At 34.4% G+C, this 14931-nt stretch overlaps 1 protein-coding gene across 1 annotated transcript; it reads left to right on the plus strand.

Annotated features, from left to right (window-relative positions):
* The first annotated feature begins 7281 nt into the window (after nt 1–7281).
* LOC113320300 (BTB/POZ domain-containing protein FBL11-like) lies at nt 7282–13797 on the plus strand. The gene is made up of 19 exons (XM_026568225.1): nt 7282–7572; nt 7678–7728; nt 7828–7948; nt 8397–8538; nt 8634–8683; nt 9044–9132; nt 9224–9332; nt 9500–9536; nt 9676–9821; nt 9913–10423; nt 10775–11056; nt 11370–11515; nt 11714–12025; nt 12104–12347; nt 12479–12534; nt 12768–12848; nt 13008–13052; nt 13144–13212; nt 13425–13797. Exons 1-19 carry the CDS (start codon nt 7397–7399, stop codon nt 13596–13598), a joined length of 2841 nt encoding a protein of 946 aa, XP_026424010.1. The 5' UTR covers nt 7282–7396; the 3' UTR covers nt 13599–13797.
* The last annotated feature ends 1134 nt before the right edge of the window (nt 13798–14931 follow it).

Raw genomic sequence — 14931 nt, forward strand, 5'->3', positions numbered from 1 at the left:
CTATCAGTTCTCCTCATCCTCCATTAACGACAGTAGAGAATTTTTTTTTCATCTGATTCATCGTCGATGCAAAAACTTTAATCGACGATTAAGTTCTTTTACAAACATGGCACGTACGAAGCAGACTGCCAGACTAGCCAGTCAAATTCCCAATCTCGTTGATGCCGTTAAAGCGGCGAAGGAGTATTCGAGTACAAGTAAGAAATTAAAACCTCCGGACAAACAAATGGCTCCAATTAGATGGTATGTCCTTTAAAACCCCCAACTCTAACTTGGGTTTCAGTTTAATTTGATGTTCTGTTGAAAATTAGGGTTTGAATCGGAGAAATTGATTTCTCAGAATGGTAGTCGTTAAGCAGTAAGTTTGAATGTCTAACGATTTTTCATCTTTGCTTAATGAGTTTTCATGTTTGGTTAACGATTTTTGATATGCATGTTGGACTTTGGAGAAATCGTCAACCATTAGGGTGGCGGAGAAAACGATTACTGTTGTAGGTTTTTCTTTTTTTAGGTTAGAATCGTCAACCAATTGTTTTTTGTTAACGATTTTTAACATGCATGTTGACATCATCAAGAAATCGTTAACCAATTGTTTAGGTGAAAACGACCCTATGTGATTTATTCTGACGACCATTTTTATTAATCAACGACTCCGTGATTTTCCAAACCACCACTCTGTCCCAAATAATGAAAAAGTCGTCCACATAATTGGAATAAGTTAACGACTTTTGTGGATGGCCAATTTTAGAAGTAAACGATTCTGCACCACACATATTTGGTCTTCTGTCTTTAAAATAGGAAGAATCGTTAAGAAAAATTGCTTGAATCGTTAAGCATTAACTGAAAATAGTTAATAATATACATGGACTCGTTAGTTTTTGTAAGAGTCGTTTATTTTAGGAATTTTTTCTGATGACTCTTAAATATTTTTGTTGTTGGCCTTTCAGTAATAAGAATAAAAAGAATAAGAATGTCTTGGTAACTCCTCCATCCAGACCTCCCCGCCACCAAAAATACCTAAATTCGGGTCTATTACGAGGAAAAACACCGAGTGAGGTAGCCCTAATTATCCGCCAACCCAGAGAACCATGTGTTGATTCCTCTAGATCGTCGTCTTCATCATCTGTTGTTATATCTACAACCCCAAGCGATGAAGAAGAAGAAGTCGCGGAACGTGAAGAAATTCCTTTAGTAGGTGTATATGATGCTTATGATGATGAGGAGGATGGTGATCAAGGTAATGGTGGTGATGGAGGGAATGGTGGTAATGGTGGTGATGGATTGAATGGTGATAATGAGATGGCAGAGATAGAGGAAGATGGGGATCAAGGTAATGATGATCAAGGTAATTATGATGATGAGGATGGAAATGGTGGTGGTAGCAGTGATGAAGAGGATGATGAGGATTATGGTAATGATGGAAATGGTCAACAATGTCACGTATAGAACTTTAAATCTAATTAGAGAATCAATGTCATTTTAATCGGGACATGTAACAAATAAAATTTCATGATCAACAACAAACAATTACTCCCTCCGTTCCTTTTTAATAGGCTGATTTTGTTTGTAGAGAAATTTAAGGAAATTAAGAGAACTAATCATTGAAAGTGGTCCTCATGACACTTGTCAATAAAAGAAGTGAAGTGAAATGGTCCCCCATGACACTTGTCAGCAAAAGAAGTAAAGTGAAATGGTCCACATGACACTTGTCATCAAAAGAAATTAAGAGAAAAGTGGTCATAAAAAATTAAAGTAACATTTGACTTTACTAATTAGGAAACCAGCCTATTTTTTCGAAACATTTATTAATAGAATCAACCTATTAAAAAAGAACGGAGGGAGTAGATAATTAGATTGTGTTCACATCGTTGGTCCACATTTGGACTGCCTTTTTGGGTATCAATAGTTGAATCGTGTCACAATTTCGACTGAGAGTCGGAACACCGCACGTCGTACATCCTGGGTGATGCCATAATGTACGAGGGAAACTAGAACCAACCCACCAAAACATTTGTGAAGGTTGGCACCATCCCAACACTTCAACAAACAAAGGTGGATGAATTTGTACTGATTATCATTGTTAGTATATGAATTTAAATCTATATTGCTATTAAGAATCAAATCCAAATAAAGTAATCACTACTATTACCAATTGGATTTTAAAATCACAAAAATAATGCACATAAAACAATTACGCAATGTCTACAACTATGTAACTCCAAGTCTTCAACCCAACGTTTTATGGTAACGCTTAAATCCTTTATGTAAAATAACTCCATTGATAATAACGTTTCTATCGAATGATAAAACTTATTTTTATTCCTTAGGTTCTCAATTCTCTCTATCGAAAAAAATGGATCAAATGATAATGAGATATCATAAAAGTTTGTTGACATGTAAAAACAAAATCTAAAAATTAACAATCATAACATGAAAATAGAGTGTATCCGTCGTCAAATTGAAATCCTGATCCATTGATATTGATGGCCGGCGCGTTAATAATCTTTCTATAACCACCACTCAAGAAATCGGAGACATAATTAAATAACTGAAGTTTTCATTTTAATGAAATTTTATTTTCGAGAATAAATAACTGAAATCTGAAGTTTTATAATAGTTGAATCAATTACAGTATCAGCGTTTCCGTTCATATAAGTAGTATTTCTAAGTTTCATGCCAAAACAAAGTTTTGTATATGAAAAACATGAAATTATTTAAGAGTATTATATAACATAGTACCGAAAATAAAAAACTTGTTTAGACCAACTACAATTCATATGCACACGAAATGTATGATTTCGGCTGACGATGCATGCTAAGAGAAACAGGTGAATCCGAGAAACTTAACTTCAAAATTCAAATTCCCTTGAGAGGCACTTATGTATACCGGGATATATGTCTCGCTTGTGATTGTATTAGAGAGTTTTCTATTTTTTGGTTGTTCAGTAGACTTGTGTTTCATTAGATGCATCATCCCAATAGCCATAGTTTCTTCAGGAAGTTAAAAACGTTTTTGAGGATTATTTGCTTTAACTTGAAACAAAAAACTCTAGGTAGTTAAATTAATGCTCTCTCTGTTACAATTTATTGAATAAAGTTTATGAAATTTCATGTGGTTTAAGGAATTTACAGAAGTGTGAAATTTTTTTGTGTGCACCCTAAATAAAAGTCCTTAAAAATTAATAGGTATTAGCACATTAAAATGGAATTTACAGTACCAATACAAAATGTAAGGATGTTATGGTAATTTTATCGAAGAAATGAAATTCTTTGAAGACCCCAAAGGTTTGATGCGTTCCAGGAGGTCCCAAGTTCAAAACCTCAATGACGTAATATTGCAAAATTTGATATGGAAGGTAGAGTTATGTTTCCCTCCTTAAGACATACTCAACCCCCTACTCGCTTCGGCTCCCTTAGATAGTTCCTCATGAGGCTCGCTGGTAGGCTAGCACGGAAACCTGTTTAACTAATGTAGTAGTACGTCGTTGGAGCTTGACTTGTTAGGTTTCCAACTAGTTTCTTGTAATAACACTCTTCATCTACAATAAACTAATAAAGACATTTAAGTTTTGCGAGACTTGTAAATAATCATAAATCTCCACCTAAATACAAAACGACAAAGCAGTAATTTTAATTGTGACATCATGAAACACTAAATCTCTTCATGTTCGTTCGTAAATAAGTGTGAATTCACAACTGTAGAAGACAGCTGATAGCATGAGTTTTTGATATGACCGTGTATCGCACCATCACAACGGCAAAATTCCTTTAGTATAACTCCTCTTTGTATTTTTTTTGACCGTTAGATTTTTTATTTATGTTTATTTTTATTTTTTTGATCGGTATATATTTGGATGTTGATGCTATTTTATGGATATCAAATGGTATCCATCTTGTCAACTATACTCTTTTTTCTTTCGTTGTTCCTTTTCTGGTCCTATTTCTTTAGTCAGTCAGATCCACAACACTGTGCAAGAAAATAGAGCCGAGTTGGTTATTATTAGTATACTGGTGAGAAGAGATGCCCATTAATACCTAAAGCTAAACCACAATGGGTGCCAATTTAGAAAAAAATCGGTAGCTCGGTCACTAGACCTGGTCTTCACATTCAAAGGAGATTTCATCACTTATAGTCTTAGTCTAAATAAAATACATCCGTCGTCAATTGAAGTAACTCGTTCACAAATCTTCCTGACCAGCTCTCAAGGACCGGTAACTCTAGGGATTTAGATTCCGATTATTTACTCCATGGGAAGTTGGACAGGAATGTGACTAGTAGTTGTTACAAAAAATGCCATCCTTTTGAAATCAAATTGCATGCCTAATGAACAAAGAAGTCAATCCAAATCCTAATTTATTTTGAATGGAAAATATTAGTAAAAGCAAAAAAAAAAGTAACCCTATACAACATTAACTCTCTGAATTGCGCAAAGCGTAGTGGATAACCAGCCGTCAGAGATGCTTTGGTCAGAAAGTTTATATCACCACACCAAGTCTCTTTTATTTCTTTAATTACACAACTTTCTCCACCATCCCAAATGATAATTATATAACAAAAGCTTTAAAAATGATATTCCATACAATAAATAAAGTTTGAGTATTAATATATATATATGTAAGTTGTAATTTTGTTCTTTTCATATCCAATAAGAATTTTTTAAAATTTCCTTTCAAAAAAATGAGTTTGGAGAAGACATGAAAAACATAATATTATATTTAACCTGGCAATGAGATACTTCTTTAAAATAGTAACTAAAATTGACACGTCCAGAATGTGAGACCGCGTTCGTGACCTTGTATGGAAAGAGAAACAAGTGTATCCGAAAAACATAATTTTCATGAAAAACACCGGTGAACCCAGTTGTTTCCACTGTTATTGTGTTTGAGAGTCTTTTATATTGGTTGCTCGGCATATTAGCAAGTATTTCATTAGTGGCTTATTTTGTATTTTCTTCTTCCTTTAATCAAACCAATTAAGATATCGACTAAAAAAGATAAATAATTGGGAGATAATATGTTATAGAGGACTTTCATAGGAAGGGATCACATTTGGCTAATAAAGACCAAACAAGTTGGGCAAGATTGTTTAAAGTTGGATATGGATAGTAGCCCGAGTTTCTTTTATTTATTTTTTCCATAAAAGAAGTTGTTCTTTTAAACAAATCAATATTCAGAACCGTATCCTATTTGTGAGGAAAATACGATTTTTGCATGTCCAATGTTAAAATTTTGGTTCTTTTTTAATGAACATGTAAGAATTCATTAGAGATTGAAAAATAGTTTAATTTTTTTTAACAACACAAGGTTTTACTTGGAATCACTTGAGTATTATGCATTCGAAACTTGGAGCTCTCTTCGTACACGAAACTTTAGTATCTAATAAAACAGAAAACTCAATGTTATTCATATCCAGAAGTTTGAGAACATCAAACTCATTTTAGTTCTTTGGTTTTTCAATTTTCTCCCCCATCTCAACCGATAACAAAATCATGAAGACATGTAACTTATAAAATTTCAAAGTTAACAACATAAATAAATTATATTTTTCTTTCTTTACCTCTTTAAATAGAATTTTCTTGCCGGAACAACGGTGATGGGAGGCTATAAAAAACATGAGATTGTTTAACTTAGTTCCGGAAAGAAATACCTATTTAAAAAACAAAAATTAATAAACCCAAAAAAGTGTGACTATTAGGGTAAAAAAGAGTCGGTCCGAAAGATATGACTCCAGCATTCCCATGTCAAAATGAGAATCAGAACTTGGTTAGTCAGATCATATTTATTCCACCATCTATTTACATTAAAGTGACTATCTAATTGACATAAAACATGAGCCGTCTCATTTGCAGTTTTTGAAACTGCTTGAACGAAAATTCTAGGTTTATGGAGAATAAATCCCGAAAAATACAGTAATCCACTTTTATCCGCACATATATCAATGTCAAGGAGATTGTCCAGATTATCTTTGGATCTCCTTTCCGTATTTTTTTGCGCTAACTCTAGCAGCTGTGTAGTACTCATGGTTGAAAGCGAATGTTTATAAATGGGATGTGGCACAGTCCCAATCTCGAAGCCCATTGAATCATGCAGTTGGACAAGAACAAACAAGACCTACTTAAGGAAAGAAACTTGTTTTGAGGCATACTCATTCATTATACCATCTAGGGTGGGTTTATAAGGGGTGTCTAAAGGTAGTGTAATTACCCATATATCCTTAAACAATTTAAATTACTAGAGTGCCCTTATCCTCAAAAACCTAAAATCAAAAATCAAAATAGACTTTAAACTTAAACATCTTGGACTCCAATTCAATCAAGAAATTGATCAAGCAAAGCAAACACGAATCGAAGTGAGCGATGTTGGACTGCGAAATCAAATCTCAATTGCTCTTACATGTATTTTAGAATGTATATGTAACAAACCCATCTTGTTTTTGATTGATTTATTTTGTTTGATCGATAGAATATAATTTCAAAGATGAAATTCGAGTTTTCAGAAGATCAGTTCGGCTGATCTTGGAGTATCAATTTTGAGCCGAACCTAGTGTATGATTTAGAGAAACACTATGTTAGGCTAATGCGACTTTGCTAGATTTTATTCGAATTAGCCGAACCTAAATTCGTCAATTACATAGGGAAGTTATCAACCGAACCTAGGTATATTTTCAAAAAACTGAGGTTCGGCTGAAAAATTATCAGCCGAACTGTTCATCTGGTCAGTAGATCTGGGTTTTAAAAATTCAATTTTTTGACAGATTCAACTTATAAAAAGAAATTAAACCTCGTATATAATCTACCTCTGATTTGAATCACACATTTTGGTCACTTCTAATCACTAAAATCTCAAAATTCAAAATCCAAGTTTTTTTTTCACCTCTTCTCTTCTTCCTCTCAAAAACCCCAACTCTCTCACATAAATTTGATCTTCTATTAATTCACCACTAATAATTTAATTTTTAATCAATCCTTAAAATTCCTAGCTAATCAAATCTAATCATAATCATTAATACTAATTATATAAGGGTAGTTATGTCATTATAAGAAAGAGTGGATAAGGGATGATGTTGTTTTTTATTTAGTGATCCTATTTTGACATTATTTAGTATGCATAAAAAAAAAATTGATTACGCCTCAAAACAGGTTTTCAAGTAAACAGGTTCATTAAGGTGGGTGTGGTGGGTCTAGATTAGGGGAAGGCCCAGTTTATCCGAAATTTTTAAAAAGATTCACTTGAAGAAAGAAAAAATGTGTGTAGATTTACCGACTCCCTAGAACGTAATGTGCTACGTTTACTGTATCTAAAACCGACACTCGTGGAACAAGATTGAACAAGGTTCTCGAAAACCAAAGGAAAAGTTCATTGATTCTAGCTTTTAGGGCAGCAATTTTTGAATCTCATGGATTCACTTTCTGAAAATAATCAACTCGTGATTCTCGAATTGAGAAATTCGTACTTGACTGAATCAGAAATCGATCCGAAAGAAATTTCTATTTCAACCTCAGAGATTTCTACTTGGACTATTCACTCAGTTCTTAGCTCTGAAATCGTTAGAATTCAATCAGAGCGTAGTCGGTAAGTTTTACTCTCCGATTTTTGATTTATTAAGTTATATGCATTCGTAAATTGGAGTTTAAGTGATAAAATGAACGATTTGTGTTTTGATTTCGATTTTTTCAGGCTTATTCGGGAATCTTCATATTTCCGTGGTCTACTGACTGGAAATTTTAGGTTATCACTTAAAACCTTGTTTCAAACTGCATGAGTTAAAGATATAAATTCACTGATTGAATAAGATGATTTAGTCTATGTAAACTGTTGCTGATGCAGTGAGTCGAGTCAAGATTGTGTTTCAGTAGAGTGGAATGTGGAGACATTTATTGATGTTTTGAAGCATATCTATGGATGTTTTCTGGATATTACCGCGAATAATTTCATCTTACTACTTGAGGTAACTGTGATGTCTTTCTATATAGTGTTACTTGTTATAACTGTTTATGACATTGATTATTGATCTAATTGACTTATTACTTGTTAGAATTGAAATTTTTTAATACCGTTTCGAAAATTCGAGCACATTGTAGGATCATTACGGTGTAATATGTAGATTGCTAACTGAGAATTTTGTACTTTTTGGCATGTTCTAGATTCACTAGGGTACCTGCAATATATAATGTATTATGTATTTACTGGAACTCCATGCTATAAAACTGTTGTATGCTTACTTCATGTAAAAAGAAATCATCTTCGGTGCATATTAGGATCATGGTGATGCTACGTTGCATAGGACTTTTAACTATCAGTAATATCGTTGTTTTTAGAATTTGTGATCATACTTGAAACGTGGGTAAAGACTGTATTATGAACCTGATATTGCTATCATCTTGCTGAATTATCAGGCTGCAATCTTTTTTGGTGTGGACGCTCTTTTATTGGAGTGCAAGACATGGTTAACTAAGGAAACAACTACGAAATGGCTTCCTTCAATGCAAATGGATTTGGAATTTGTTATTAACAGTTGGAATTTTGGCTCTGATCATGGTAAAGCCTATTTTTTCTTTTGAATATGGATTACTTAATTTGATTTTGGGTGGGAAAACCTTCATTTTGAAACTGAAACTCGCGATTTATGGCAGCGATTGACTTTATTCCAGAACTATGCGCTGGATATCTTGCACGAAATTTTGTAGGTATATCCTGCTGAAATTAGTTGTTTTATGAACATTTTCTCATAGAAGGCTACTATATTAAATTGTTTGAACAGCATGTGGTGTTTTTTTCTTCCTTGGATTAGATATGCAGATTTCTTGTTTGTTTTCTTTATCGAAATATAAGGAGCGCATCTATCCTGTTTCAGTTGTCTGTTCGATATAGAAGTATCAGAAACCTGCTTTCCCATTCACAACTTTGATAGTGCATTATCTTGCATGCTTCATTGCGATGAGTTTCGTATCACTATATATGTTTTTAAAAAATTTGCAGAACATTCTCTGAGCAAATTAGTTTGCTGATTCTTAACGCTGACATGTGGAAATTTGTTTTGCAGATGTGGATTATATCCTCTAGTTCTTTCGTTAATGTTCCCTATAAGTTGTTATATCATTGCGTTGAACACCCTCATTTAACTGTAGATAGGTCAGTGTTCATTTATGTTTTCAGTAGCTCCATTTATTAGTGTCGATGTTTTGTCTGATTAGATGCTCAATTTATATTGTAATCCATACAGTGAAAAGTGTCTGGCTGAAGCGATATTAGTTTGGATTGACAGTAACAATGTACTATGGCAATGTTCTGATAGAAACACTAAATATGACTGCCTTGAAATTCTACAAAAGGTATAGCAGAACAAACTGGTTCGTCACTTACAATATACGTATTCTTGCGCATTTTAAGGCAAGAAAAGCAAAATTGAAACTTATTATTTGAGAAGATTTCATCAATGGGCTCGTGCAGTAGTTGTTACTTATCAGTTCATAACAAAGGTTTCTTGTGATTTCATCAGGTCCGCCTGACTCTTTTGCCTCTTGATTTTGCTGCAGGTAAACTCGTGTTCTTGCAGTTCCGTTAACCTTTTAATTTGCATATATGATGTTGCCCAGTTCTTATTTGCTATACTATTCTTTTATTACTATTTTAGTGATGGCTACTGTTACTGTTTTTCAATTTCGAGTTTTTTAGGGAAGAGAAGAAATTTGTACTTTTCAATGCTTGCTGAAGAAAGCATTCGTGCAATTGTTAGTATGATAAAAGATCCATCCACAAGGCAAGCATTTAAAGATGCCGAACTCCGTAACATCAGGATACGCCTTACTAAATATACCGAGGTTTTCCTCTTTTCTTTCTGTTTTCTTACTTTTGTTTGTATATAAGTGCCTTCAAGTGACTACTCACTAAATACTTGTCTTTTCTATCCAGAGAATAGTCCTTTCAGGATGTCCCCAGATAACGTTGGCTTCTCTGCTCCTTTCTGTGCTTCCTTCTTTGTGGAATATGGACCCCTTAATTAGAAAGAAATATGAAGACTCTATTACTGATCTTCACAACCTTCAACGTTATCCTTCCCGGATCTCGAAATTTCCAATATTACCTTTTGAAGCAGTACAGGAGGTTGACATATCCAAATGTCCAGGGCTACGTGTTGAAGCTGTCATCCAATGCTTTTCAAAGTCATTCCCATCATTGAGACGGTTGAATGCGTCTCATTGTTTCAAATTTGGGGTGTCTACCTTGTTTGACTTGGTAGAAAAATGCCCTTTAGTTGAAGAAGTTGACCTCACTGCTGATATCAGTCCTGCCTTACCAACACTTGAATCAACAACTTCATCTGCAACGGAGATGTACCATGATTCCTATGTAGCTTCATATTTCAAGAAAGGAGGATTATTATTATCAAAGCTGACACTGGAGGGACGTAGCAATATTATCGGTAAGACAGTTCATTTGTTTAATAGTATTTGGGTATTCACTGATTAGAATATGTTAACCTCTCTTGTGCCACTCAGCATATACCTTATCCAATCAAGTTTTATCATTCACTGATAGCGTAAGATTATAGAAATATGTGAAGAAGTACATGTCTCTTATGGTTTTTGATCAGTCAACGAGGATAAGCTTCTTAAAGATATCATGTGCCTGATGGTTTTGATCTTTCAATGAGTATACGCTTCTTAAAGATATTAGCGATGAAATTCCACATCTTGTTTATCCCAAGTATTGTGCTAATTGTGCTTCTTATGTTTCTTTAATAATCCTCTGTTTGAACTTGTTTGGATTGCAGATCTAGGTCTCCAAAGTATCTCGGCATTTGCTCTCTCCTTATCTTTCCTGAACCTTAAAGGGTGCACTTCAGTAACAGATTTAGGAATTTCAAGACTTATCTCTCAGTGTGAAAACTTAAAATCTCTTAATGTTGCCGATACTTATTTTGGGGGAAGATCAATTTCAGTGCTCATCTCTGATAACCCTCGCTTAAAAGACTTTTCTGATGCATGTGATGAACATAAGCATTCAAGTTCACTGGCCTTCCGGCTTCAAGAGCTGAATATTGAAGGTTGCATGAGTAAGTGAATTTGATCATTTGTGCGTCTTAGTTAACAACTCTACATAAAAAATTAAGAAAACTTTTCAGTATCTGGAGTTCTCAAACATCAAAACGATCTTTAAGAATTTCAACTATTCATGGTATTAGATGTCTACAGCTTTGGGTTTTACTCTTGGTACCATATTTACCAGTAATATTGTCAGTATAGCCTTTGGGCTGTAGTTTCTATTTTCTTCCTGGTTTCATAAGGGATAAATACAAGGAAATGAAGTTGGAAAACAATTTAGAATGCTTATATTTCCCCACATGTAACAGATTATGTCATCTGCAGGTGTGGATGCAACATCTCTAATGCAGCTTATGAGTGCCACATACTTGCTGAAGAGCATGAATCTAAGGAAGTCTTCCCTTAATGATGATGCTCTTAATAATTTCATGGGATCTTCCTTGAAGAGTCTTGACGTTTCCGATACGATGGTATGATATCGCGCTCATTAACGATTAGTACTACCATGATGTGTTCTAATTATATGTAAAAAAATCTCAAAATTAAAGATATGTAGAATCACAAAGACAGTCCTATATAAGGGAAATTGTCCAATCACCAGTGAAAATATAGATAGGCGAGTTACATGTGAGTAAAATAACAAATGCTTTTATGTCTTGAAAATGCAGGTATGTGGAGTCTCTTTAGCTCAGATTGTTCGAAGAAATCCTGATTTGAAAATTCTAAAAGCAAGAGGTTGTAGGAACTTGTGCGACCAAGAAGGAGGTGATCAACTGCATATAGAGTTGAAAAGAAATTGTTCACTGGAAGAAGTTGTATTCGGGTGGGGATTTCCATTTAACTCCATGGAAACTCTTGGAGCTGCTATCAAGTCACTTAAGGCCATAACAGTTGGTCTCGGTGCATCTTTAGGCGACTATGGGCTCAAGCTACTACCTAAGCTTTGTCCATTGCTTGAATCAATCATTCTTAACTTTCAGGTATTTGAATTAGGAGATCAAAGAATCAGTGACAGACCCTCCGGAAAATCTCACTAGCTAAATTTGTGTTAATAACAGGTAATATCTGACGATGTTGTGATTAATCTTTTGGAATCCGTAAGATGTCTTCAAGTCATGAAACTGTGCTACTGCCTTGGAGACTTGTCTCCAGTTATCTTCCAGTGCAGTGTGCCAAACTTAAAGGTATTGAATTTAGAAAGGGTAATTCCATGGATGACAAATGAGGATTTGGTAAATTTGACTAAGAACTGTAAAAATTTGGTTGAACTATCAATATCTGGAGGTGCACTTCTTGATTCAGGTCAGCAATCTTATAAGTAACTTCTTAAAAATCTTTCATGTGTTTCTAGAAACTCTATGTCGATTACTTTCAGTTATTAAGGAATGAGTAACATGAATGTTCATTGTCTTACCTATGTGTATTCTTTTCAGATTCTCAGCACATCATTTCATGTGGATGGCCAGGTCTAATTTCCATCCATTTAGAGGTTTGTACTTGCAGCGTGCTTTTTCATTTCTACAGCTTGCAACCAAGTTTCGAATTTGGATAAATTATTTGAGCAATCATGTTTAATAATTTATGTATGTAGCAACAATTACTTGCAATCCAGTTGACAAATGTAACTGAACTGGAGGTTTTCTTATGCTACTGGATAAATGAAATTGATATTGTAAGTTATTGTTGTATAACCACTTTGTGGTAATGTTTCATTTTGCATAGGAATGCGGAGGCATAACATCAAATGGAGTGTCTTCCTTTTATGACTGCAAAGCTCTTGAAGATCTCTTGCTGAGGCATAATGTGAGTATATTTGCACTGCTTTTCGTCGGAATTTTGGATATTCCTAATCAAGTTTTGATGGGATATCATGATGCTGTTTAAAGAAAAAACTCTGTTTCTGAAAGTTTTGAATTTCTTTATCATACTATTAATATCATACTACTTTGTAACTACATACAGGGTTGTGGAATTCAAAGTAATTTTATTTATGAAGCTTCTTCAAAGGTAAGCTTGTTCCATGCAGCACCAAACCTTTTTTATACTTACCACGCAATCGGACGCTGGATATGGCTGATTATTTACCTTGTTTCTGCAGTTGCCTATGCTTCGTAAAGTTGCTTTAGATTTATGTGATGCCAATGAAGGTTATTTTGATACCCCAAGTGTGAGTAACATTGCTGTTCCATCTTTAAAGTTTTTTGTAGTAACTATTAGGGCACTGGGTAATCAGTAACGAGCTTGAGCTAATCTAAGAGTAGGTTAGATTTCGATAACATTTGCTAATCACTCTTTCATTCTATTTCGAATGTGCACTGTTTCGTGGTATGTTTAGTTCCGAAATAATGTAGATTAATACTAAATCTTTTATTGCTGCAGTATTCGGAAAGATCATTCTTGAGTATCATCAAAATAGCAAGATGTAAGCCACAGAGATGTTCATTTGACCTCCTACACTCAAACTCTTGTAGAAAGTCGGTGCACAAGGAGAGCATAGTTGTGGAGTTCAGTGCTAATGGTCTCAGGACAACAACTATGAAAGAAAGAGTATAGCAAGATCATAAATGTATTGTAAATACTGTAACTTTAGCTTCTACATCATGGAACTTCTCGTCCACTGTCCATACCGATTCCTCCTTGTAGATCTGATGTCTGATGGTCCAATCTTGCCATGGGAGTGCTGAACTTCAGTTCCCCCGGAAGTCGGTATAACTTTAGCGTAAGTAACGGTCTCATGACTCTCATTAGAATTTGCCTCATCTCTTATTTTGCTGATGACCTTAATTGCCTATTAGGTTGCTGACTCACATCTGAATCCGACTCAGTCCCTGAGTCAGATGTCAGACCGAGTCAGGGAACCAAATGACCTTGACTTGCAGAGCTAGAAATTGAATATAGGAGTTGCTTCGAGAGAAAATAAACATTAATTTTTCTATGGAACTCCATCCTAACTTTTGAAAGTGAAAAAAAAAAAAAATTCTTTTGTTTTTCGACTTCTGGTATTAATTTCAGCCCCCTCAACTACTAGATAGACTTTTTGCTTCTACTTCCATTTTTGGACCTATAAGCCAATGTTAAGTGCAATACAGAAGACATTTTTAAGATTACAAGACAAAAGTGTGTTGCCCTCTTTTTTTTTTTGTTTTTCTCTTTGGTTTGGGGTATTGTTTTTTGTATTGTCAATTACTTGGATAATCCAATCCAAAAGCGTACTCCTCAAAACTAAATAAGATTATTCTGCTACTTTCCTTTTCAAATTTCAAATAATTATCCTTTTTTAAAATATCACTCTTTCCGTGGGCACCAAGAATAAATAAGTATAAAATAATATTCGGTCCCGATACTTCTGACACAAAAGACTGTACATGGACTCAATTTCCCGTAAAAGACAATACTGTCCCTACCTTTTAGACTTCTCTACTCACGCTAAACCAGTCCACGGCCTCCACACACGGTCACAATTCGTAGATACGAGAGTGTAACAAGGTTATATCCGTCATATACGGACAAAATATATTCTCCCGCCCGAAAATTTCCTTTGGCGCGGGATTTCCTATTTGAGACCCATTAGGACTTTCCTTATCTAATCACATCCGTCCATTTATATCCAATGGTGCAAAGTTAAGTCGGTTACGATATATTTTTTTTCTCCTTAAACCCTAGATTTTATCGTGGAGGGAGGCGCATCTAGTTTCTTCTCTTAACTGCTTTCACTCTTTTTTAGTGAGAGAAAAAACCAAATCACAACCCCCTCTCAACTCTTAGATTTCAATTTCTCAGAAAAAAATTAAAAAAATTGAATTAAATTTTTCCTCTTGACTTGTTGAAGATCTTACTGATGGATCTCATGTAGTTCAAATCCTGATTTTTTTTTTTTTTGATTTTT

This window comes from Papaver somniferum, chromosome 11 (genome assembly GCF_003573695.1).
Source record: "Papaver somniferum cultivar HN1 chromosome 11, ASM357369v1, whole genome shotgun sequence".
NCBI classification, from domain to species: domain Eukaryota; kingdom Viridiplantae; phylum Streptophyta; class Magnoliopsida; order Ranunculales; family Papaveraceae; genus Papaver; species Papaver somniferum.

Bases quoted from the DNA above. Each gene is read 5' to 3' on its own strand.
- LOC113320300 (XM_026568225.1), top strand. From the start codon at position 7,397: ATGGATTCACTTTCTGAAAATAATCAACTCGTGATTCTCGAATTGAGA. The intron at 13,053-13,143 runs GTAAGCTTGTTC...TTGTTTCTGCAG, and splicing joins TTTATGAAGCTTCTTCAAAG to TTGCCTATGCTTCGTAAAGT. The intron at 13,213-13,424 runs GTGAGTAACATT...TTATTGCTGCAG, and splicing joins GTTATTTTGATACCCCAAGT to TATTCGGAAAGATCATTCTT.